At 49.2% G+C, this 26,370-nt stretch overlaps 1 protein-coding gene across 4 annotated transcripts in view; it reads right to left on the bottom strand.

Moving 5' to 3' along the window:
• ABR (ABR activator of RhoGEF and GTPase) overlaps window positions 1–26,370 on the bottom strand; it is a 186,487-nt gene that overhangs the window by 93,017 nt on the left and 67,100 nt on the right. For all 4 annotated transcript variants that reach the window (XM_072779152.1, XM_072779151.1, XM_072779155.1 and 1 more), the window contains exon 2: window positions 2,962–3,146. In XM_072779152.1, the coding sequence (XP_072635253.1) occupies window positions 2,962–3,146 (185 nt within the window). The remainder of the gene's footprint in view (window positions 1–2,961; window positions 3,147–26,370) is intronic.

Here is a 26,370-nt window from a genome sequence, read left to right on the forward strand (position 1 = left end):
CCCAGACATTTGGTGAAAATGATTCCAAGTGTGGCAGTGAGAGCGGTTCTGAGTGAAATTAACATTTGATCAGGTGACTGGATAGAGCAGGTTGTTCTCCCTAATGTGAATGGTGGGCCTCATCTAACTAACTGAAGACCCAAATAGAAGAAAAAGACTGAATAAGAGGGAACTCTTCCTGCCAGGTGAGCTGAGTCATGAGTCTCTTTCAGGCTTTACACTCAGCTCGAAACATTGGCTCTTTTTGGATTTTGAGCCTGCTGGCTTCAGACTGCAATGTATGCCACTTGGCTCTGCTGTTCTTAGGCCTTTAGGCTCAACCTAAAACTATACATCATTCCTGTATGTCCAGCTTGCTGACTGAAGGTCTTGGGACTTCTTGGCATCCATAATGAAGCACACCAGTTCCTTATAAATCTCTCTATATATCTAGATCTAGATGCAGATGCAGATGCAGGTAGGCACCCTATTGGTTCTATTTCTCTGGAGGACCCTGACCAAATACAAAGACCAAACCTTAGGCTTCCCGGCACAGGTTGGCTGCATATTTCGGTATGAAATGCCCAGCTGCCAGAGGCCAGACATCTGAATATCTAGAACAATTGTCTGATTTAGTCCAAAAGTCCCCTTGGTTCCCAAGGCCCCAACAGGAAGCCTGGCAGGGAGGAGCCCTGACTAGCCAAAAGAGCAGAGCCAAGTAGCAGAAACCTTCATTTTCTTTTGTTTTGTTTTCTTTTTTTGTTTTTAACCAAAACAACCCCCAAGTACTCAGGAAGGGGTGTGTCAACGCTCCCCAGCACCCCAATGTAAACAGCAATACTTGCAGAGTCCACTAGATGGAGCCAGTGACCCGGTGGAAAGGGCAGAAATGCAACCAACTCTAAGAGTGAAAGCTGGCAGGCAGAGGGTGTGAGGGTGCGTGGGGCTGGAATCTTCACCACCATCCCCAAGTTGGATAAGTGGTCCTCACCCCCATCTTGCATGACTTCTAGTCAATGGTGTAAAAAATCAATTCCAGGGTTTCCAAGCCCTTTTAGTCAGTTGTCACTGTAGCATCTCTGGATTTCAAAGCCTCAAACCAAGTTATTCCCTTGTGAGCCACCAAGCAAAGTGGGCAGCCACAAAGTGAAAAAAGTCACTGCCCCAAAGCCTCAGAGCTCCGGGGAGGGCTACGGGGGTAGGGGTGTCTCCTGTTGTGCCTGTTTCACTGGAGAAGGCACCAGACAGTATCCTTCATCAAGGAATCTAAAAATCAATGGACCCGCATTCTAGCAAGGTGATCAGGAACGGGACAGTGACAGGGAGCAAGGAGGAAGGCAGAGAGGGGAGAAGTAAATGGCAAAAGTGCTTTTCTTTTCAGCCAGTAGCTCTATTCAGCCACAGGTTCTCAACCCTTAGCTAGCATTCCTGGTCCCGGGTTGGGTCCTATAGTTAATCTTCCTGCATCTGCTCATAATGAGGTAATAGCGTAGTCGTCCAGGGGTCCTCTGAGCTGTTTGGTCAGAGACCTGAAGGCAAGGATGGGAACAAGAATTTTCTCCTTGTTTCCCCTGGGTGGCCTTAGCTCAGGTCCCAGAATACTCCCTCCTTCATCAGTAGAAAAACCCTACCCTACATGTTCAAGATGGTGGTCTCTCACTTTCCTTAGGACAACAGGGCAACAATCCAGAATGCTGGCTGTGGGGGGTCCCAAGCCTCACTGGTCCCCTCCACTGTTCACCTGCCCCCACCATCCATTTCCAAACCTGCACTGCCTGGCAGCCACTAAGCTCTGCCGCAGGCCTCTGTTGCCATAGCAACAATCTGGCTTCCCCCAAGTGGGAAGCTGGTTGCCAAGGCCCTTGTTGCCAAAGGCTATAACAGCCACCCTGGTGTGTGAAGAGGGGGCGAGAGGAGGGGCGGAGGGTGACCAAGGAGGCTGCAAGGCAAAGAAGCAGGGGGTTCTCCAGAAATGATAGGGTCCGGGCAGCCCTCCTGCTGGAGTGGGGATTGCTGGGCCCTTCAGGAGGGGAACAAGTATCCCACCACACTTCAGTGACTGCTCCTGGGCGGTATCAGAGAGAAGAAAGGGGACCCCCACAAAACACACCTGGACAAGCCCTCTACCAAGCAGGACCAGGCACTCCAAGTCCCACCCCTCCCCACAATTGAGGAATGGCTTTGATTCTCCCCAACACCAGAAAAATAGCCCCCAGGAGCCCCTATGTTTCCCTCATCCCTGTGTTTCAGGTACACGCGTACAAGCTGGGCACAGACAGAGCTGATCTCTGTGGCCAGAAGCAGGATTCATTATAAGGTTTGCAAGCCTCCTACCTTGTCTCAAAGCACATACTTAATATTCCTTGTAAAATGTTTCTCTTTGGAGCAGAGCTCCTATCAGTCGACAGGAGGAGAGGGGGACACCATTAGAGCTCATTCCGTTCCAGAGTCACCAGAGGAGGGCAGAATGGGGCCTTTAATCTTCAGGGAATGTTACTGAAGCAACTCACTCCACCCCACAGAGAGCAGAGAGACCAGCCTTGCTCTGCCTAGCAGGCATCTGTACCATACAGCCCGCAGGTCACATGCGCAGCCCCTGCCCAGCTGCAGCCCAGAGGAGAGCCTGTTCCCTCCCCCAGGCCCCATCCTGCTCGAGAGGGGCTGGAAGAGAAAGCTGAGAGAGGAAGTGAGGGTGCCCAGGAGGCAGGGGAAACAGATGGCTGGTAGAGGAGGCAGAGATAGGTACCGGGGTGGCAGAGAGAGCAGCAGGTGGTGGGGGGCGGGGAGCCTAGTCTACGAGGTGCCCGGGACCTGAAGGAGGTAACGAGGGCATCAACAACATCCAGGTCCACACCTCCCTAGCCCTGCTCCCCCAGGAGCATCCCAAGCATTCTCTGGCCTGTGACACACAGGCCTGCCTAGCCCCCCCGTCCCCTGGAGCCCCCTCTTCCCCAACCCAGAAGGAAAAGCAGGTGTACCTACCCCAGGTGCCAGCCCCTCGGGTGGGGTGGGAGAGGTGCTGTCCCCGCCGCCCTGACCACGGGCGCTGAGCTGGGGTGACATGGTGGGCGACTCGTCGATGTATGGCATGGTCTCCGAGCCCTCTGGGGGCCCCTTCTGCTCTTCATTCCCTTCTCCGTCGTAGTCGTCTGCCCCGTAGCTGAAGTCTGAGACAAGGAACAAGAAAGGCCACTGAGAGTCCTCCACGAGGGCTGCCAGGGACTGGTAGCGCGGTGGGCGCCGGCGGCGACCCCCGGCTGCCATGTCCCCCACCGCAGCATGCAGGGCCTGGCCCGGGCGGGGGCTGCGTGGGGGGCCCGGGCGTCGGGAGAGGCTGGGGAGCGCCAGCAGGCAACGGGGCTGCAGTTCAGGGGCTGCTGGGAGTCAGGGGGGAGAGGCTCCACCGTTGCCACCGGCTTAATAGCATGTCAGTTGCAGACTCTGAGCTGCCGTTTCCTTTGCCTCCTGCCTAATTCCAAATCTAAAAATTCACAGTGGGAGCAGGAGGCAGGACGCTTCCAACTCTCCTCTCTGAGTCACCATTTTGCTTTTTATAGGGAATAAGGAGGTGGGGCGGGCCGAGCGATGTCACTTCCTGAGCCCCTCCTCCTTGGGTACCATTTGTACATTGAGCCGATCCCTGGTGTGGGGGGCAGCACGGGTTTCAGGGTGGAGGGTGCAGGTACCGCACCCGCCTCCAAACAAGGCCCCCTGCACACGATGGAGCCCGAGGCTGGCAGGGTGTGGGTGAGAGGGTGGCTCCAAGGCCTGGCAGGGACAGGGTTTCATGGCAGACTCAAAAGCTGGCACTTCTTTCTGTGATTTCAATGGAGGCTCCCTTCAGAGAAGGGGGGAGAGAAGGCCGCGGGGAAGTCGAGCTGCTGTTAACTGCCTTGGTGCTGCTGGCACCAAGCAGGCTGCACAGCCCACGCACAGGCAGCCCTGCCAAGGGGACAGTGGGCTGCCCCCTGGGGGCACAGCACCTCAGAAAGGCCCTCAAGCTCCACCAGTGGGGTCTCTCCTGCAGCAGCACCGGCAACCCTCTCACTGCCCCTCACCCCCTGTCTGGGCCCCGTCCCGTCAACTGCTCAGATACCACATCTTCCAGGATGTCCTCCCTGGCACCTCAGCTCAGAACTACAGCATGTGGCCTCCCAGTGCTTCTGTTGATCCTGCCCACTTGTCCCTGAGCCCCTGGGCCAGGAACTGGCTGTCTCAGTCATCGCTGTGTGCCCAGAACCCACAGGCCCACGTGCAGTAGGACCTCGGCAAGTAATGTGCAGACGGAATGAATGAGCAGAGGAATGCACTGTCCCTCTCAGGTCTCGGGTTTGAGCCAAATTCTCCACGGGGCCCTGGCTCCTCCTCTTCTGTCACAACATACCAGGCCCTGGGCAGCCAGCAGCCTGAGAATGGTGTTAACAGGTCACCAAGGTTTCTGGCCACAGCTATACTCAGTCCAATCTGGCCCTTCGGCAGCCAGGAGCTTCCCCCAGGCTCGCCGCACCTGCTCCCTCTGACTTTCGCTCCAGTCCCTATGCTGACAGCCCATTAAGCTGTCAGAAGATGTAAGCTGTTATTTTTTTTTTTCTCCAGAACAGGCATGTATGTGAAGAACCATGAGATCCAGCCGCCGAAATGTGTGCATGCCAGGCACACGGAAATAGGGCCCACTGACGGGAGGACACAGGGCTTGTGCACGAGGCTGGCAGGGGAGGGAGCCGATTCTGCTATTTCCAGGGGGCAGAAGGAAGGAAAAGAAGCTGCAGAGTCCAATAGGCCCAAGTCTGGCACTGTGAGGGAGCCCGGCTGTTTAGTGAGGTCTCCTCATTTTGGAGAAGCATAAGGAGGGAACGAAACATCACGTTAACCAACCTCTCCTCCAGGAGGTTCCCAGCTGCCCTGCTAGTGCTTGGAGTCAAGGCCAGGGTATGAGCTATGGTGAACCCTGACCTAGCCAACAGTTCAGATGCCAGCAGGCCATGCTGACCCTCCTCAACACTGACCTATATTCCCAGAAGTCACAGGATGAGATCTGGATAAGATCCAATTCATTCTCATCAGAGTGGCAGCCGTGAACCTGTGTCTCCTATTCCTCTCAACCTAGAAACATCTGTGAGGCTCTGGGTACTATCCCCAATTTACAGCCAAGGTCAGGGAGTCTCAGAAAGATTTGCCCAGAGAAGATCTGAGCCCAGGTGTGCCTGTCTGTCTCCAAATGCCATCCTTTTCCCTTTGAGTGTCTAACTTCCAGAGAAGTCTACTTCCACAGCTCTCCTTGTCAGGAGAGTTGACCAAAGAGGGGAGGGACGGGCGCCAGCCACAGCAGTGGGGGAGGCCCAGGGGTACACACAGAGCCCTCTGCAAATGTTCTTAGATACTTTCCCTTTCATTCCACCCTCTGTAAAACCAGTCAGAGACCCAGGAGAACCCTTACCAGGAAAAGGGTACAAAAGACACAAAAAAGAGAGAAACCAATTCTCAGAGAAGGAAGGAGCCCTGGGAACTCAGGAGGATGGAAATCTACCAACCACGGGCTTCAGTTTATAAGAAGCCACAGATAAAAAGGCTCGGCCGCCAGGTCTCAAAAGAGAGAAAGCAGAGGAGGCTGCTAACAGCCAATATCCGTTTCCCTTCCTAGTAGCAGAACTATCATTATATTTGGAGTGGCAGTGTGCCCAGTGGCTAACTAAAAGACTACTTTCCCTAGTGGTGTGAGCCATGTGGTTAAGTTCCAGCCAATGAGATGTTAAGTGGATATGTGTGGAACTTTGAGGAAGGCTGCTAAAAACGACTGGCTTAGCTGGAAGGTATACCACACCCTACTCCACCCCCACCCCCATGGTTCCTCCTTCTATTGCCAGTTTGGCAAGAAGATGGGATGGCTGGAGCTCCAGCAGCCATATTAAACCATGAGGTGATACTGAGGGTAGAAGCCAGCGCTGAAGCTAGCTGAGCAGACAGCTAGGAACCTGGGCTGGTGATGGCACAAGGAGTTGCCATACCACTCCTGGACTGCCTACCTCCAGACTGCTTCTTCTTTCTAAGATTTTATTTATTTAGGGATGCCTGGGTGGCTCAGTGGTCGAGTGTCTGCCTTTGGCTCAGGGCGTGACCCTGCAGTTCCAGGACTGAGTTTCACATCAGGCTTCCTGCAGGGAACCTGCTTCTCCCTCTGCCTGTGTCTCTGCCTCTCTGTGTCTCTCATGAATAAATAAATAAAGTCTTTTAAAAATATGTTTTTTATTTATTTAGGGGCACCTGGGTGGCTCAATTGGTTGAGTGCCTGCCTTTGGCTCAGGTCATGATCCCAGGATCCCAGAATTGAACATTGAACCTCCCTGCTCAGGGAGGGGGGGGGCTGCTTCTCCCTTTCCCTGTCTCTCCCCCTGCTTGTGCTCTCTCATGCTCACTCTGCCTCAAATAAATGAATAAATAAAACTCTTTTAAAACAAGATTATTTGAGAGAAAGCACAAGCAGAGGGGAGGGGCAGAGGGGGAGGGAGAAGCAGACTCCCCACTGAGCAGGGAGCCCACCAGAAACTCTATCCTGAGACCCGGGGATCATGACCTGAGCTGAAGGCAGACACTTAACAAACTGAGCCACCCAGGTGCCCCCAGACATCTTTTATATATGAGAGGAAAAAAATGCTCATGTGGTTTAAGCCACTGTTATTTAGCTTTTATGTTATATGTACTCAAACAATATAACTGATGGAGATTTTCCTTGACATTCTGTCAGGTGCTTTTTCTGTTGCCTTCACTGTTCTTCTAAGTGTCCCTGGTGGAATCCTTTTTCTCTGCCCACACCTTAAAAATAGGTATTCTGTATGTATCCTTACAACAGAATACTGCTCACCAATAAAAAGGGACAAACTACTGATACATACAACAACAGCAGTAACTCCTACAGGCATTATGCTAAGTGAAAGAAGCCAGACACAAAGGCGCATATCCTGTATGGCTCCACTTACATGAAGTTCTAGAACAGACAAAATTACTCTATGGTTGAAAATAAAAAGAAAACAGTAGTTACCTCTGGGTTTGCAGAGAGACAGCAGTTGATTGTAAAGAGCACAGGGAACTTTCAGGGTGATAGAAATGTTCTATGTCTCAGGGCACCTGGGTGGCTCAGTGGGTTAAGGGCTCAACTCTTGATTTCGGTTCAGGTCATGATTTCAGGGTCCTGGGACCAAGCCCTGCATCGGGATCTGTGCTCATTGGGAAGTCGGCTTGAGGACTCTCTCCCTCTGTCTCTCCCCCTGCTTGCACATGCATGCTCTCTCTCAAATAAATAAATAAATAAATAAATAAATAAATATTAAAAAATATTCTGTATGCTGGCAGGAATTTGGGGTACACAGGTTGATGCATTCGTCAACTTCGTGAAATACACTTAAGATCTGTGCATTTCACTAAACACTGAACTCTAGTTAATGATATTCATGCTTAAGTGTTGAAGTGTACTGCTGTTTGCAACTTGCTCTGAAACATGTAACAAGATGGATTGATGATACTCAAAGGAATGGAGATATGGATGATAAAGCAAGCACAGAAAACATCTAAAAAGTACAGATAATTATAGATTCTAGATGGTGGGTACATGGGTATTCACTGTACAATTCTTTTTTTTAAATTTTAAGTAGACTCCATGCCCAAAGTGGGGCTTGAATTTATAACCCTGAGATTAAGGATTACATGTTCTACTGACTGAACCAGCCAGGTGCTCCTCACTGTATAATTCTTCAAACTTTTCTATTTGAAAATAAAATGATGGGGGGAAATGGTGCTTTCCAAGCTTCTGTCACCCCTGCTTTGCTGCCCCTCCCAAATTTTATTTACACACCAGAGAGAAGTCTGGGCTGTAGACTCATCTCTCTATTTCCTGGACATCTCCATCCTCAGGAACCTCAAGTCCACCCCTTTCCTGAAGTTAATATGTTAGATTGCTCAAGTTGGAAACCTAGAAGTCATTCTAGATCCCTCCTTCTTCCTGCTCCTCATCTTCTATATCCTGAAATATCCCCATTCCCCAACCTCTTCCCCACTCTCATCAGCTCTTACGAGGACAATTACAACACTGTCTTCCCATGAGCCAGACTGCAAATCTGACTGTTTCTCCCCTATTCGAAATTCAACAGTTCCACATTCATTTCAAGGGTAAAACCCGAATGCCCCAGCTCGAAGCCCTTCATGGTCAGCACCTGAATCTACCTTTACAGGTCATACTCTGCTGCCAAGTAATATCAGACATCTCCCAGGTCCCTGCAGTGGGTGCTACAGTAGAAATATATATAAACGCACAAATCTTTTTTTAAGATTTTATTTATTTATTCAGAGAGAGAGAGAGAGAGAGGCAGAGGCACAGGCAGAGGGAGAAGCAGGCTCCATACAGGGAGCCTGATGTGGGACTCGATCCCGGGTCTCCGGGATCATGCCTGGACTGAAGGCGGCGCTAAACCGCTGAGCCACACGGGCTGCCCTAACCACTCAAATCTTAACCTCAGTTCCTATGAATGTGACCTTATTTGAAAAGAGGGGATTTGCAGGGTCACCTGGGTGGCTTAGTGGTTGAGAGTCTGCCTTTGGGTGAGGTCATGATCCTGGGGTCCTGGGATCAAGTCCTGCATCAGGCTCCCTGCAAGGAGTCTGCTTCTCCCTCTGCCTATGTCTTTGCCTCTCTCTGTCTCTTATGAATAAATAAATAAAAACTCTTTAACAAAAAGAAAAGAGGGTATTTGCAGATGTCATTAAGTTAAAGATCTCAAGATGAGGGGCGCCTGGGTGGCTCAGCGAGTGAGCGTCTGCCTTCGGCTCAGGTCGTGGTCCCAGGGCCCGGGGACCAAGCCCCACATCGGGCTCCCTGTGGGGAGCCTGCTTCTCCCTCCACCTGTGTCTCTGCCTCTCTCTATGTCTCTCATGAATAAAAAAAATATATATCTCAAGATGAGATATTCCTAGATTAATTGAGCGGATCCTAAATCTGATGATAGGTCCTTACGGGAAACAGAAGGGGAGAGGACACAGATGTAAAGAAGGCCATGTGAAGACGGAGACAGAGATTGGAGTTAGGCTGCCAAAAGCCAAGGAATGCCTGGAGTCACCAGAGGTTGGAAGAAGCAAGAAAGAATTCTCCCCCCACCAATCTCAGCAAGGAGCACTGCCTTGCCAATACTTTTATTTTGGAGTCTGGTTTCCAGGCTGTGAGAAAATAAATTTCTGTTGTTTTAAGCCACCAAATTTGTGGTAACAATTTTTATAGCACCTCTGTGAAATTAATACAGTCCCCAGACATGCAACACTGTTTTCCCCCTCTGGACCTTTGCATATGCTATTCCTAGACCTAGAACACTACCCTCAGCCCTTTCCACCCTGTGAAATCCTATTTAGCCTTCAAATTTGGCTCAGCTGCACCTTGCTCCCATAAACTTCCTCGTCTCCTGAATATATAAAGCACTTGCACAAACTTCTGCAAAATGTTCTAAATGTTAGAAAAATGAAGAGACAATTAAATGGAGACTACAAATGCTCAGTGTATATGTACATTTAAAATGTAATAAAAGGGCAGCCCGGGTGGCTCAGCAGTTTAGCGCCGCCTTTGGCCCAGGGCCTGATCCTAGAGACCCAGGGCCTGATCCTGGAGACCCAGGATCGAGTCCCATGTCGGGCTCCCTGTGGGGAGCCTGCTTCTCCCTCTGCCTGTGTCTCTGCCTCTCTCACTCTCCTTCTCTGTATCTCTCATAAATAAATAAAATCTTTTAAAAAATGTAATAAAAGAAAATGCAAACATATATGTATACACACATATATATATTTACATATATATATTTGCAATTTTCTATCAAATCATCAAGGTTTAAAAAAATACCCAAAGTTGTCAGGGAATAGGCACCCTCAGAAACTCTTGGAGGGTACAGGGGCTCCTGGCTGGCCCAGTCAGTAGAGTGTGTGACTCTTTTGGGTTTTTGTTTTTTTTTTTTAAGATTTTATTTATTCATGAGAGACACACAGAGAGAAAGACGCAGAGACACAGAGGGAGAGGCAGGCCCCATGCAGGGAGACCGACATGGGACTCGATCCCGGGTCTCCAGGATCATGCCCTGGGCCAAAGGTGGCGCTAAAACGCAGAGCCACCCGGAATGCCCATAGAGTGTGTGACTCTTGATCTCTGGGTCATGAGTTCAAGCCCATGTTGGGTGTAGAGATTACTTAAAATAAAATCCTTTAAAAGAAAAAAAGAACATACTTGGAGAGTATGTACAACTGGCACAACTTGTCTGAAGTCAGTTTGGTAACTCACTTGGAAAGCTTTAATAGTTGGCACAGCTTTTAACCCAGCATAACCCAAGATTACGAAATTAATTATGTGTATCTACAAATAAGGTTATGTTATTAATCATAGGGCTGTTTGTGATTGTGAAATATTAAAAACAAACTGAATGATTATAGGGAATTGGTTGAGTATAGTATTTCTCCAAGATGGACTACTATGCAGCCATTAAAATTATATGGATGGTGTATATCATCTTATTAAGAGAAAAGGGAAATAATGTGTACAGTAGGATACTATGTTTAAAAAAAATAAAAGTGTATGTGCATAGAATAAATGCAAGGCAACAGCACATTGCATTATAAAGCATTCAGATTCTAAGAATTTGGAAGTACATGATCTCTATGCCCTAAGACACAAGCACGTACCGCTTATCTCCTGCCCAATATCCACCTTCTCTTCATCCCTGCTTATCTCACCCTGGTTTTATATGAGGTGGCAAAGGACCCAGCCCCAGGCAAGATGCTCGCTTTCTTTGACTCACTTACAACTAGGAGTGGCCATTTGATATCACTCTGGTCAATGAGACACAAGCAAAGTCTTGATGGGGCCTCTGGTAAGGCCTTTGCCTTGATAATTAAAAAGGGACTTCTTGCTTTGAACTCTAGTGTGATGACTGGAGCTATAGTGGCCATATTGCTGCCTGAGGAAATGATCAAGAAAGAACATAGACATTCCCTCGAAGCTGTTGAGCCACCGAACCACACCAGAAGTAGCCCATCTCATTTTTCACTTAAGTGAAAAATATAAGCCCCTAAATATTAGATTTTCTGTCACTTAAAATAAATATATTCCTAAGTGATACCCTTATAGCCCAGCAAAGGAAAACTGTTCAGTGGGCAATAAAACATTCTGGGTGCCATGACAGAAGTACCTTGCAGGTGAGGCAGAGAGGAGGGAGGAGGCAACTGTGTGGGTAAGGGGATGGCTGGAAGAGCTCAGGTGGTACTCAGCAGGAGATGGTTTGTTACTGTGGCTAAGAGCAAGACCCTGGGGTCACACAGCTTAGGTTCCAGTCCAGGATCTGTCAGTTTCTAACCTGTCTGTGCTCAGAAGAGTGCCTGACACAGGGTAGCCACCTATGAATGAATACAGGTTAACCTAGTGAATGTGAAAGAGGATGATGAAGGAGCCTAGTGCCCAGGGCTGCTCTGAGCATTAACTGGAATAATGCACAGAGTACTTAGCACATAGTAAGTACCCAATAAATCTTAGTGGCTGTTATTAATATTATTAATTGAATCTTGAAGGATGTGTGGGTGCTTGCCAGGCAGATGGGGATGGGAGCAGAGTTCCAGGCAATGAGAAGAGGCTTGGCAAAGGCACAAAATGCAAACAGCAGGGCCCCTCAAGGGGACTATAAATAGCCCAGCATGGCTAGAACACTGCGTGAACAGGAGGGTGAGGTAGCAGAGAGCACTGGAGAAGCAGGCACAGGCTGGCACACTGGGGGCCTCATGAACCAAGCTGAGAGCTAGGCAGGACCCAGTGGGGACTGCTGATCTGGAACATTAACCCTGTGGGGTCTTGCCGGCCACATCACTGCCAAATATCACTAACTTTTGGTCATTCTGCCCGATGCACATATTCCTCTCAAGTTACAATCCAGGCAGAGGATCCTGTGACCTCCAGATCTAGAAGTCATCCAGGTTGACCACACATGAACACAGGGTTACCTATTCTAAACCTGTAACGGAGCCTGTGCCAGATGGCAGGACATAAGCCAACCAGTGACAGACCACAGAGACCTTGGATATGCTCTTTTGGGGCAAGGTGGAGAGTTGGCCTGTTGAGGGGTAAGGTTCAAACCCAAATGACCAGACGTCATTTTCACCATCCTCAGCTCTGGTAGGTGCAAGGGGAGGGAAGGGGTAACCCAACAGCTGGAGGCACACAGGTGTCAAGCTGTTTACAACCTTCCCCTGAGGCTGTCTAGTACCAATGATGTTAGACACAGCCAAGAATATATCCTGGTACATCCAACCTCCAAAACAGATGCCGAGGGCAGTTTGAGGGAATCTTTCCCACTTCTTCTCAGCAACTCTAAGAACCATGTAGGTGCAGGATAAAGTTACGTTCTAGGTATGGAATAGTCCTGCCCTCCCAGCAGGTGTGCTATGAAGGCTCATGTTAGGTGATAGGCTTATTTTCTGCCCCAGAACTGCCATAGGACTGGGGAAGGGCAACCTTGGGAAGCCCAGTCCTGACCATCATTCCCACCAAAGCAGCATTAAAGGTCTTCAGAGAACGTCCAAAGTCTCTGTGTGTCACACGCTACATCAGGTAGTAACAAAGCAAAGGGGCAGAGGTGGCATTCTTGCCCTCTGGGATCTCCCACTGTGGTCCTATGCACACTCACTGTCATTTGTGGCTGTGCTGGGCACTGGTTGTGCATAGCCTGATCTTCCAAGCAACCCAGTGATGTACAAATCTTACAAACATGTTCAGCAAAAGAAACCAGACACAAAAGAGTGCATACACAGGTCCATTTATATGACATTCAAGAACAGGCAAAACAAATGGATGGTGATAGAAATTCTCATTAGTGGCTCCCAGGGTGGGCATAGGAGGCAGTGGGTGTTGACTGGGAAGGGGCAAGAGGGAACTTTCTGAGGTGCTGGAAATACTCTATATCTCGATCTGAGTGGTCGTTACACAAGTAGACATATGTAAAATTTAAAACCAAGCAAGTAGTACTGTCATGAGTCTCATTTACAAAAAAAGGAAGTGGGGGCATTGGGAGCCAAGTCACTTGCCCAAGGTTTAGACTGGCAAGTGGAAGATTGAGTTGAACACAGCTAGTCTGACTCCTGGACTGGTGCTTTAACCATTATAATGTGGAAGACCAGAATGAATAAAGAAAAATCATGCGGGCGGGTTGCTGTCAGGGCCCAGAAGTGGAAGAAACAACAGGTGTTAAACTCTGGTAAAGGAAGAGATCCATTTGGAGGAGTGTCTGAGCATCCCTTGATGGGAAGTGAGACAGGAAGGGAAGGAAGAAGCTATTTCCAGTGAGGTGAACAGAGCTGTGAAGAACAGGGTTATAACTGTGCCCTTTTGTTTGGGCATTGCAGAACAGACGGGTGTAGCTGGAGCTGGGGTCTCAGTGCCCTCTTGCATGGATAGAGTCCTTCCGACCTGCCATTCCTGTCACCAGGTCCCAGACAATGATTCTGCTCCCTATCCAGACCTCCCCTGGTTGCCAGGTACTGGGCTGAAGCCTGTACCCTGTTGTGTACATGTGGCTCCCCAATGTCAGCCCCTTCCTGGGATAGGCACAGAACGGCTCATTTCCCACCAAATCCCCTAACTCCCCTCAATTCCTCCTCCAACTAAGCCAGGTCTTCCCCATATTCTCAGGAGGCCAGGACACTGGGGTCAGTTTTGAGGCTGACAACCCCTACAGTGAGCCTCATCTCCGCACAGCTGAGGGGCACACAGGACTATGAAACTTGGCCTCCCCACAGTGTGGTGGAAACAAAGACCCCAAAGCTGACCCACAATCTAGGGTCTTCTTGTCCATGCCGGAGCTAGGCTGCCACAGAACTGGAAGAACTGTGTTTTGTTACTCACCCTTGAGACAGGGATAATGATGCTCATGTTACAAGTGGGCTGTGAGCTGCCATTAAATAACATAATTAAGTTAAAGGACTTGGACAGTGTCTGGGCAGAAGAGTCGTCAGGAGAGGTCAGTTGAAGGAACAGCAAAGCAGGCTGGACACCTTCTGGGCCCCATGACCTCAGCAGATCCAGGAGATACCACTAGGAGCCCTCAGGGGTAGCATAGCACTAAGGTGAGGTGTCCCTGGGCCATCACATTTCCAGCGACCTCCTTCTCCATAGCCCCTGCTCTACAACTGACAGGAAAGGGGCTGGGCAGCTGGGATGGCACAGTGGCCCAGGGCATGGGCTTTGAGTCAGATGCAGGTTATAATTCCAGTATTAACACTTCCAGAGCCTCAGTTTCCTCATCTATGAATGAGGTAAAACACATAATGTCTAAGCCTCATGAGTTTTCTGTGGGGTCCCAATGAGAAAATATATTAGTATGAGGCATGTGGCCCAGGGCAAATGCTAAATAAACAGTAATCGTCATTACTAACTTGGTCCTCTTCCTGTGGGGCAAGTGCCCTCAGGGATCTCCTAGTCCTTGAAAAACAAAAAACAGAACCAGGGCTTTGGAAACTGACCACAGGGCAAGGCTCTTGGAGGCCTTCCTCCATCAGCTGGCCCAACTGTTCCTCCATCAGCCTATATTCAAGAGGTTCAGCTTTGAGCAAGGCATCACAGGCCATCAGAATAGTTCAAATCTTCAACTTCACTGCACACTGGAATCCCCCAGAAAGTTTGGAAACTACTTTGGAAATTATCTGGCTCCCACTCCAGAGATCCACATTGAATTAGGGATGGGAGCTGGGCATTGGAGCTGTTATAAACTCCCCAGGTGATTCCAATGTATTGTAAGGCTGAGAACCACCAGACGAACATAAGGACCCCAAGTCAAATGAAACTGAAGCCTGAAACCGTACTGGGAAGCCATCGGCTATGTGGAATGAGAAGCCCAGGAAAGATTACTTGCAAGAGGTGGGTTGGAATTAAGTCCTGAAGGAGGGCTCCCTGGGAAGAGGCAGAGGAGGCGATCATAGAAGGCTTTACTCAGATTGTGCACAGGGTGCAGGCTGGGGCGGGGAGATACAGCCCCTACCCCAGTCACACAGAGCCTGCAGCAGCCACCTGGACCACAGGGTAGTCTCCTCCTCACCTGGAGGCCTTCACATAGGCCCAGAGCAGGGGTGCTAACCCAGCGAAGGGGCAGCCGGAAGACAAGGAATTAGCGATGCAGCAGCTGGTTCCTGCAAGTGCCTTGGGAGAGCTGCAGTTGGAGCAGTGGGTTCTGGCTCGGCCTCACTGCTGGGAACAGACTCAATGCCCCCCCCACCCCAGTATGGGGGTACAGCTTGGCCTCTCTGGTTGCCATGGAGATTCGATCAGATGCTCTCCCTCCAGGCTCCCTTGGGGAGGAAGGCAGAGACGGGGACCTGCCCGGAGAAGCCAGGGCCCCAAAGCCTGAGACAAAGGAATCTTAAGTCTCGGGGTTCAATGACAAGGGCAGAAGCAGCAGGCAAGGGGGAAGGGGCCTGCCAACAGCCCTGGGCAGAGAAGAGTGGCTTTAGCAGTGTCCAGGCTCAGAGAGATGGAAGATAAACACTATTATCTGCACCACGTTTTACAGTGTGCAGAGCAACCCCGCAGCCCAGTTCTCACAATATTCAGATGTTGTCAGAGTGGATATTACTCCTCCATTTTACACAGGGGGAAACTGAGGCTCAAAGAGGTTCTGGTCCTTGTCCAGGGCCACCTGGCTAATAAACAACTGACCCACAAATTAGAGTCTACTCTTTGGACCAAGTCCAAAAGACTGGCATAGTCTGACTGGCATAGTCTCCAAAGAACCTAGAATTTCTAATTGCTCTAGGAAAAAAGCAGTTCTATACCCTCTGAACATACAGGAATACTGGTCCAGAATGGTTAGATGACGTTGGCATAATGGAGGAAATCTTTCTGTGTCAATGAACAATAGTCATTCAACATCTCCTGCATTATTATGTGCAGGACCCAGGGAAAGGAACAGACCCCGAGCAGGACTGAACAACCCCACTGCTACTATCAGTAGCCCATCAGCCAATCAGTGGCTTACAATGAGTCAAGCCTGGAGCCAGAAGTCAGACAAACCTGGGTTCTCCCAGCTCTTCTGTACTTCTAGCAAATTGCTCATTCTTTGGGTGCCTCTACTTTCTCATTGTGAAATGGGATACCACAGATGCCCCGCCCATCCCATGGGGCTGCTCTGAAGAGCACTGTAAGATGCCAAATAAGCAAAGTATTTTACGAACAGTATAGCATTCAATCAATCAGACAAAAACCATTCTTTACAAAGAAAGTTGAATTCGCACTCATTTGGCCTTTGGCGGATTCTGGCTTCCCCCACTAGGTGGCAGGAATCTGGAGAGCAAGGACGGCCTCTTCCGGCGCTCACCTAGCAGATGCTAGGTCTCTGCCAACTGATTGATTTCGATAAAACTCCTGTGAATCTCCTCCCATAACAACCAATTCAATTATTTAGGGTCTGGGGCCAGGAGGTCACTCTGACAAATCCTACAGGAGCTCTAACTCTTGTTAGAGTTAACAGCTTTAATTTGTCTCCAGCTTCCCCTCTGAACTGCCATGGATTAATGACAAGTAATGATCCTGGACTGATTTGATTTAAGGCTCTGCTCTTCTTCCTCTCTGCCCACATGCTGGTGGGAAATGCTACTTGGCCCCAAAGAGGCAGAAGGGGGAATGGATAGGAGGTAGTGAAGAGGAAGCATTATGACAATGACTTTCAAATCCAATCCCACTTAGCACCCGCCTGGGATGGCCTCCTCAGAGACCCCTCTCCTATATATGGTTTCATGAGTCCCTAGGGTATTTATAAAAATTAAATGACCCTCAATCTAGTGCTGAGAAGTAAGAAGGGACAGTTCAGAAAACAGTAAGTAATGTAAGGTCCAGAGGGATCAGTAAAACCCCTAGAGCAGCCTTGTGCTTTGGTGGCATCCAGGACCAGAATCTATGACTCCTGCCCTCCATACTGGGGGTTCCCTTCAATCTCAGGGCCAAGTAGCCCCAGGCTCCCAACTTTCTCTGTAGAAGTCAGCCAAGACATTTCCAGCTTGCACATGCTTAGACACCCTCACACATACATCCACAAAAACACCCCACATCTCTGTCCATTGCTTCCAGGAGGCCAACTTCCTGGCATTCAGCTCAAGCTGCTGGCTCTCCACAGAGCTTCCCTAGACCTTAAAAATCACTCTATTATTGAACAGGGCTATATAAGGGTACCTCCAAATTCATGTCCTTCTCTGCCCCCTCAGCTCCAGAGTGTCAGTGGTTTTGTCTGACAAATTCTCTTTTGTCATCCACTGAGAGGAGATGAGAGGATCCCCCCAAGTCAATGGCCTCTTCCTGAACCACCAGATTACCTATCCTCAGGAGTGGTACAAAGCCAGGTGAGGGCTGAGCGGGGAAAGGGCAATGTGGTTTGCCCAGCCAGCTGGTTTCTGCTCTTTGCCCACATGCACACATACATGCACACAGAGAGGCACACACATGCATACAGGTGCACACAGATACAGACACATAACCACACCAAGGCCCTGATGCCTTCTGACTCTCTCTGCTCTGGTCAGCCTTCATGCACAATTCTCCATTCTTCTTCCCCAGCTGCAGTGACCTTGGAGGCTATGGGTTCAGAAGGTACAGCCTCCATCTAACTGGGTCCCTGAGTGACCACGTGGAGCAGAGGCCCCTACCTACCGACAAGGAGGTGTGAGCAAGCAGTAAACCTTGCTTGCGTTAAGTCATAGAGATTCCAGGACTGAGCTGGTTCTACAGCATAACCAGCTTACCCTAAAACATCTCCAAGTACTCCATGTAAGGTCAGCTGGCCAGCCTCAGTCTCAAAGAAGTTCCACATGCACTTTGCAATGCCCACTAGTCCCTTTCTCCTGACACCACCCATGCCGGGCTTGTGGTGAGCTACAGCCACCTTCCTCCTATTTTGGAGAGAACCAGCACTCTCTTCTGAGGGCAGAGGAGAAGGAAGTCTGGAATGTCCTCAGACAAGTAGATTGATGCCAGGAGCATCAACAGGCTTAGTGTTTGGTAGAAGCCGACACCAGAAGGTCAAGCCTTCCCACCAATTTGGTGACCCACCCACTTTCCTAAGACCAAGTCAGCAAGCCCATCCCTGACCAAGCCCCAAGGATGGCCTATCACTGGTGTGAGAACTAAGTCCAAAAGTAGACAGAAAAACACCCGTATTCATTGTGGCATTATTCACAACAGTGAAACACTGAAGAAACCCACACCTCTAATGATGAATAAATGGATAAATAAAATGTAAACATGGTGATATACATACAATGGAATATTATCCAGTCTTAAAAAGGAAAAAAATTCTGACCTGCTACAATGTGGATGAATCTTGAGGACATCATGCTAAGTGAAATGAGCCAGTCACAAAAAGACAAATACTCTATGATTCCATTTATATGAGGTACTTCGAGTAGTCAAATTCACAGAGACAGGAAGTGGAATGATGGTTGCCAGGAGCTCAGTTGGGCAGAGGAGGAGTTAGTGTTTAATGGGTACAGAGTTTCAGTTTCACAAGATGACAAGAGTTCTGGTGACAGACAGTAAGGAAGGTTGCACAGCAAGGTGAATGTACTTCATGCCACTGAACTGCATACTTAAAAATGATTACGATGGTAAATTTTGTTTCATGTATTTTATCACAATTTAAAAATAGAATAAAATATTTTTAAAAAGCAGACAAGGGGGCAGCCCCGGTGGCTCAGCGGTTTAGTGCCGCCTTCAGCCCAGGGCGTGATCCTGGAGACCTGGGATCGAGTCCCACGTTGGGTTCCACGCATGGAGCCTGCTTCTCCCTCTGCCTGTGTCTCTGCCTCTCTCTGTGTGTGTCTCTCATGAATAAATTAAAAAAAAAAAAAAAAAAGCAGACAAGAAGGAACAGAAGGAGCAGAACCAAAGACAGAAACTCTTTCATGGGGGTTAGCAGGAGGCAGGGAACTAAACCAGGCCTGGAGTCCACCTGATTTCCAAAGAGGGCTTTGGAGTCACTTTCTGCGTTACACAGGTAGGTTCCACCTCCACAGTTCATTTCTGTTTTGCTGCCAACTACCTGGCACAAGACAAGCCCAGCTCTGCTCTAGGCAGGGGCTGTCAGGTATCTGCTGGCCCCAATTCCAATACTCTCTCTCCCATCAAATAGCACCTGAGCACCCATTACAGTGTTCAACCGCCCTATACCCAACCGATGCCATGGCAATGTCTTGGAGAGCATACAGAACCATCCCAGGGGTCACAGCTGGAAATGTAACTTCTCCCAGGTCACCACTTCCCCTGGTTCTGCCCCTACCCCTCTGCCACCTCCCAGGTCCTCCACTCAGATCCACAGCTCCATCCTCCCACCTGGCTGCCAGAGATGCCAGCCTTATCTCCTGCAGGAATAAAACCTCCTCCAAGAACTAGTTCAGGACCAGACATGACCCAGGGGCTGATGTGGGAGAAGGGAGGGAAAGAGGTTGCAACCTGGCTCTCATACAAGTGTGGCTGCAGACCACAGGCCAGAGAAGACAAGCCAAGAGACACAGGTACCAGAGCCCACAGGGCCGGCAGGACCTGTTATTTACACACTGGATTATCTGAGTGCGGGCAGACTGGTGGGATGAGGCCGGAGGAGCAATGGCCAAAGTCAATTAATTACCCCTGCTCCCAGGAGACCTCCTGGAAATGTCCCTTCCACATCTGGGCATGTGAGCATGAGAGGAGAGAAGGGGCACAATACCCACAAAAACCAGGGCTTGGCTGCTGTCGGAGGCTGTATCTCATACATAGGACCTGCAGGCAGGCAAGTGGGTACATCCCAGTCTCCCAGGAAAATGAGAGCAAGACTCTGAATTGAGGGCAAGAGAAGGGTTATAGGGCCTGGAGACTTCCTCGAGGAGCCATGAAAGGGCACAGGAGTGGGTAGTGCTTTGATAGCACTGACTCTGGAGCTAGGCTATCTAAATTCAAATCCCAGTTTTAGCTGTGTGACCTTAGGCAATTTACTTAACCTCTCTGTGCTTGAGTTTCCTCCTTTATAAAAAGAAGACAATAGGGATCCCTGGGTGGTGCAGCGGTTTGGCGCCTGCCTTTGGCCCAGGGCACGATCCTGAAGACCCGGGATCGAATCCCACGTCGGGCTCCCGGTGCATGGAGCCTGCTTCTCCCTCTGCCTGTGTCTCTGCCTCTCTCTCTCTCTCTGTCTGTGTGACTATCATAAATAAATAAAAATTAAAAAAAAAAAGAAGACAATAATAATAACACTATTTCATAGAGCTCTGTGACAGTCAAATGAGTTAGTTAGCTCAAGTAAAGGACTAAGAACAGGGCCTCGCATGTAGTAAATAATGTTGGGGACTGTTATTGTTGATATTATTATTATTATTATTATTATTATTATTATTATTATTATTTATCCTCTAAATCCTGGCCCTTGGAAAGACATTGAGAGAAATCCTAGTTTGTCTGGTGTCTCAGGGGCTGAAAGAAGCTGCACAATGGTGGGCCTTGGGTGGCTCAGTCAATTAAGTATCTGCCTTTGGCTCAGGTCATGATCCTAGGGTCCTGGGATCATGCCCCATGTTGGGATCCCCGCTCAGTGAGGAGTCTGTTTCTCCTGCCCCCTTACCTGTGAGAGCTTTCTCTGTTAAATAAATAAATAAATAAATACATACATACATTTAACAATAAAAAAGGGGGATTTCTTCCTTCCTTAAAAAAAAAAAAAGAAGCTGCACATTGTGTGGACACTCCATAGGCTACCCAAGTACCAAAAGAGGCACAAGAGAAAAGCCCAAATATACAGCAATTGTGTTTCCACTTTCACTGCCTGCTTCTTCAGGGCCCACTATCCACTCACAGCCCCAGATCCAAGCTCCTTCCTGGGAGCCTGGGGCCCTCCAACAGGATTAAGCAAGCAATCCAGGTGCACAGTCTGCAGCAATATGTTCTAGAGCTCTACACCAGTGATGGCAGGGCACACAGCCTCCAGGGAACCACAAAGGCAAGGAGGGAAGAAGAAAGGGGCCCTCGTGCACACAGGTACAGGTCTCCCTGGGCTCCCACAAATACACAGGCCACAGCCATTAACACACAGGAGCTCTTAAGTGTAGCCCTGAGCCTTCCCTCCCATTGCTGGTAAACTGTGTGTGTATGTGTACGTACATGTACACACACACTCTCCAGGGTAGGCCATGCAAGCTAACTCCCTATCATATTTCCAGAAGATAAGAGCAGAGACAGTAGTCAAGTGTTCATGCTCCAGAGCTAGACTACCTAGGCTTGAATCTCAGCTCCACCTCTTACCAGCTGTGTGACCTTGGGCAAATCACTTAACATCTCCGTGCCTCTATTTCATGTTCAAAATAGAGTAATATCACCCAATCTCCGAGGGTTTCTGTAAGGATTAAATGAGTAAAGTACATCTAAAGTGTACTTAGAAGAGTGCTAGCACCACCTAAGTACTAACTACTCATAAACTTGACATGCCTCATAAACACGACAAGTCAGATCTGATTGCCAGGCTGTGGAAAAGGCCCTCATTCTCCTGGTTCTCCATCTTACTCTGGACCAGTTCACCAAACCTCTCTCTGCTGAGAATTCATTTAACAAGTAGTCTTCACTCCTAGAGGGTCCCAGGCAGAAATCCCAAGCTCTATCAATGACTCAAGTCTGGGCCCTGCCCTGACATCACCAACTGCTTCCCGGGTTTTCCTCTGTCCTCAGGCAATGCCCACATCTCTCATTCTGCCCATGCAGAAATCAGGAACAGCTCCAGTCAACCACGCCATACACAGAACATGCGGGTTTCTCTGCAGAGAGACTGCCATGGTGTTTCCACCAGAAGACATACAGTGTTTCTTTATTAGACAACCTAAGAATTCCTGATTCTAGTGGACCCGGAATCCAAAAGAACACTGGACATGAAACCCAAAGATTTAGGTTTAACTCTTTGGGCAAGTCACTTGAAACTCTCCAGGTCCGTGAGCCTGCTCCTCTGCAAAATGGAGACAGCATTACCTACACCCCAATGTGAAGGCAAGGAGATAAAATGATGAGGTATTTTAGTGCAGTGCCTGGCACATAGCAGGTCCTTGATATGGCTGGAATGTGGACTTTTTACCTCCTTCCCCTTACAGGCAAAATGTGAGAGAAGATATCTGAACCAAAGTACTGTGCTGGCTTGGCCAAGCACTTTAATATCGTTGGCAAGATGAGCTCTGTCAGGTGGTTTAGGAAAAAAAAAATCGTGGCTGGGATGCAGAGCTGCCCTCTGTACTGGGTGACAGGTTTTAGTCTGGATCCCTTCCTTCCCCCAGAATCTGGTTTACTTGGTCAAATCACCCACTGTTTCCAAAATGAGGCAGATGGGCTAAGGGAGCCACTTGTGTCTTCAGGTCACACACACCAGACCTGGCCAATGCCCACAAGGCTTTGGGAGCAGCTGCCCCACCATGCCCACCTAGGCAGATGACACATCTCCCCGTGGAGGGCTAGAAATACAGGCCCACAGACCTGTGTGCCTATCACATGATAGCATCGCAAGGCAAGAAAACCACACCCTGTGACTAACTCATCCTTCTCACTGGTTTGAAGCCTCGTGGTCACCATAGCAACAGGCTCCTGCTCCAGCCTGCCAGGCGGGGCTGATGCAATTCTCAGGCAGTGAGCAACTCCAACTGGGCTCACACAGCTCTGGGGGTGGGTGAGTGGGCGGAGCAAACAAAGAGGGAGGAGGTGGGCACACACCCTACAGAAAACTCTGCTCTCCCCACAGTTCCTTTGGAGGACTGGAGATAAGAGATGTGGGCCCTGAAGCAAGCAATAGATTCCCCTCTCGTGCACCTAACAAATACGGTCTCACCACAGTGGCTGCCACTTCTAGAAGATTCGTCTCTAAGGCCTTAGGAGATCCGGAGGAGGGAGAGACAGACGGCACCATCACCATTGGCCTCTCCACCACCACCACCCCATGGCCCCTTCCCTGCCTTCTGAGCCAGCATTCCCCAGCCCCACCCCACCCCCCCCCGGGCAGCTAAAGCACCCCCCGCTACCCTCAGCCCACAGGAAGCCCAGCAACACAGAATTCAACAGGTGTAGCTTTACAGTTCTCTGCTCCGTTGTGTTCTCTGCCTATATTGCACGAAAGTACCCCTAAGTCTGGAACTCCCCGGCAGCTAAAATGTCCCCATGATACCACCGATCCCCATCCTCCCAGCTCTCTATCCCACTCCACAAAAGTCTCATTCACTGGCTGGAGTCAATGTGAGACAACAATCCTACACAGAGAATATACCAGCCAAGAGCCCACCTGACCTCTTAAAGCATTCAAGTCCCCCAACCTCATGGAATAAGAACTTGGGAAGGAGGGGGATAAAGTCACACACTCCCACTCCCCTGCGGGCGCGCGCGCGCACACACACACACACACACACTCAAGAAACAGGGAAGGAAGCCAGGTTAGGACCAGAGCTTGGCAACACTAATGGCCCTTTCCAGCATCCCAGTGCCTACCCATGGATGCAGGGTTCTCCCTCCCAAGGCTGTTGTCCTGGTGAAGATGCCTCTAGTGCCAGGAATGCTTTCCTCCTGCAGGCCCCACTCTCTTCTCCATCCCAAGAGCCACTACCCTCCCTACGTTCCCTCCTACCTGGCCCACATCAAGGGCATCCATCCAATCAGAAGCTGGGCTTTGGCACAAACAGGCCCTGCTCTGGGACCTTGTACTCTTCCCTGGGAGATGTGCAGGCGTGCGAGCAGAGGGAGGGAAAGCATGCTTCCACAGCACCCTCCCCCATGTGCTTTCAGGGGCCAGTCGCATGTCCCTGTGGTCACCCTGCCAGATGCAGGAAGTGGTTAACTCCAGGGGCCACTTGGGAGATGGTGTTCCACTGTGGGGTGTCCTGGTAACTCGTCCTGCAGGAGCCTCCAGGACTGCTGAGGACAGATGGGCAGAGATGGTAAATGGTCAGAGCTAGAGGTGGCTTTCCACATATAGAGATCAATGGAGTAGATCTGAGATGCCAGACATAAACACATCTGTGTGTGGTCACCTGAATTTTCTACAGGAGTGCCAAGACCATTCAATAGTTTTTCAACAAATGGGGCTGAGACAACTAGGTGTCTGCCTACAAAAGAATGAACTTAGACCCTTATTTCATATGTTATTTCATATACAAAAATTAATTCAAAATGGATTGAAGACCTAAATGTAAGAGCTAAAACTATAAACCTCTTGGAAGAAAACATAGGGGTAAAGCTCATAACCTTGGATTTGGCGAAGGACACAAAGCAAGAAAAGAAAACGTAGATAAATTGAACGTCATCAAAATCAAAAGCTTTTGCGCTTCAAAGGACAATATTGAGACAGTGAAAAGACAACCCACAGATCGGGAGAAAATATTTGCAAATCATATATCTAGTAAGGGACTTGTGGCTAGAGTATATAAAGAAATCTTACAAATCACTTGACAATAAGAAGACACATAACCCAACTAAAAAATAGGCAAAGGATCCAAACAGATATCTCTCCAAGGAGGGTAAAAGCAGCTTTCCTCCATTACATTGATGGATATCCAATGTGTACCTACTATATGCCGGGCACTGTGCCAGATGATAAGAACACAAATGGGAGGCAAAGGAGACTCAGCCTCTGTCTTTGTGAGGCTTACATCCAGTGCACGGACAGTGGACACTATGTGTCTGGTGCACCTTTAATTCTCATAATGAGGCAGAAACTCTGAGAGCTCCTGGCATGAGCAAACTGAGACACAGAGAGGTTAGGGAGCTAGCTCAAGAGCACACAGTTAATAAGTGGTGGGGCTGAGATTCCAACCCGGGGCAGTCTTCTCTCCAGAGCCCATATCCTGAACAATTGCATGATATTAAATATTATTAGAAATGATTCATTCTACTAGGAGTCAGAGAGAGCTGTTTGAGGGATGAAATAATGAACTGGTTTTGAACCTCTTCCTTAGGCAAGCAAATGGGGAAGGAGACTTGCGAGGTACAGATGCAAGAATCAAGCGGAGTCTGGGAAATTCGGGGGGAGTCAGAGGTTGTAGAGCAGAAGGCAGAAGTACAAGGTGAGGGCAGAGACAGTGCTGTGGTCCTAGAAGCCAGGAGGCTGGGCCATAGAGCCCCAAAGTCTATGCTAAGTAGTGGGACTCCTCCCTCCCAGAGGGCAATGGGGAACCACAGAAGCAGGAGGGGAATCTGATCCTATTTTAATTTGGAAGTGCCCTGAGTTGGCTGAGAGGAGCTGCCAGGGGAAGACATGGGTCTGGCTGACCAGCTATGGAGGACTGGGAAAGATGATGACTCAGGTGCAGGTGGCAGACAAGAGTGCTGAGAACATCCTCCTCCACGTGGCTCCTACATCTGTAACAAGGATAGGGTGGGCAGGGCAGGCATCTGCTGGCCACCAAGGGACAGAAGGAAAGGTGCTCACTGTGGGGTGTTGTTACCTGCCTCGCGACTGGACAACTCTGGGTCTGAGTCCAATGTGCTCCTCATAAGGACAATAATAGCTGGGGCCGAAGGGGACCCAGTTTAAGACACCCATCCCTACCAGCCAGCACCACAGGGAAGGCATGTATTCTAAGGTGTGCACACTTTGTCACGAGAGAGAGCCCGGGCCTCCAGTTGTAGTGGCTCATGACCAGGGCAGTTCCAAGAAATGAGCTTTTGCTGAAAGGGAACCTTGCCCAGGTGGCTGCTCCCCTCACATAGGTGACAGCGTCCTGAGAGAAAACAAATCTCTTTTTTTTTCTACATCACCTATTCCTCCCATCTCCCCATAACCTGCCCCCGTCCCCTCAGGTAACCATCAGTTTGTTTTCTAGAATCTGTTTCTTGGTTTGTCCCTCTCTCTTTTTTCCCTTTGCTCATTTATTTGTTTTGTGCTTAAATTCCACATGAGTGAGATCATTCAGTATTTGTCTTTCTCGGACTGACTTATTTCACTTAGCATTATATTCTCTAGATCCATCCATGTGGTTGCAAATGACAAGATTTCCTTCTTTTTATGGCTGGGTAATACTCCTCTGGGTGTGTGTGTGTGTGTGTATACACCACATATTTATCCATTCATCTATGAATGGTCCCTTGGGCTGTTTCCATATCTTGGCTATCGTAAATAATTCTGCAATAAACACAGGAGTGCATATACTCCTTTTAATTAGTGGTTTTGTATTTTGGGGGTAAATATCCAGTAATGTGATTCCTAAAAATAAATCTCTTTTCTATTTGTTTTTTTAAGAGCCATCTCCTAAAGTTTTGGCTGGGCAAGCAGGTTGAAGGCAAAGCCAGATGCTGTGCTAAAAGCTTTATGTGCAAGCTCCCTGCATGGAGCCTGCTTCTCCCGCTGCCTAGGTCTGTCTCTCTCT

The sequence above is a fragment of the Canis lupus genome, chromosome 16 (genome assembly GCF_048164855.1).
Source record: "Canis lupus baileyi chromosome 16, mCanLup2.hap1, whole genome shotgun sequence".
Lineage (NCBI taxonomy): Eukaryota > Metazoa > Chordata > Mammalia > Carnivora > Canidae > Canis > Canis lupus.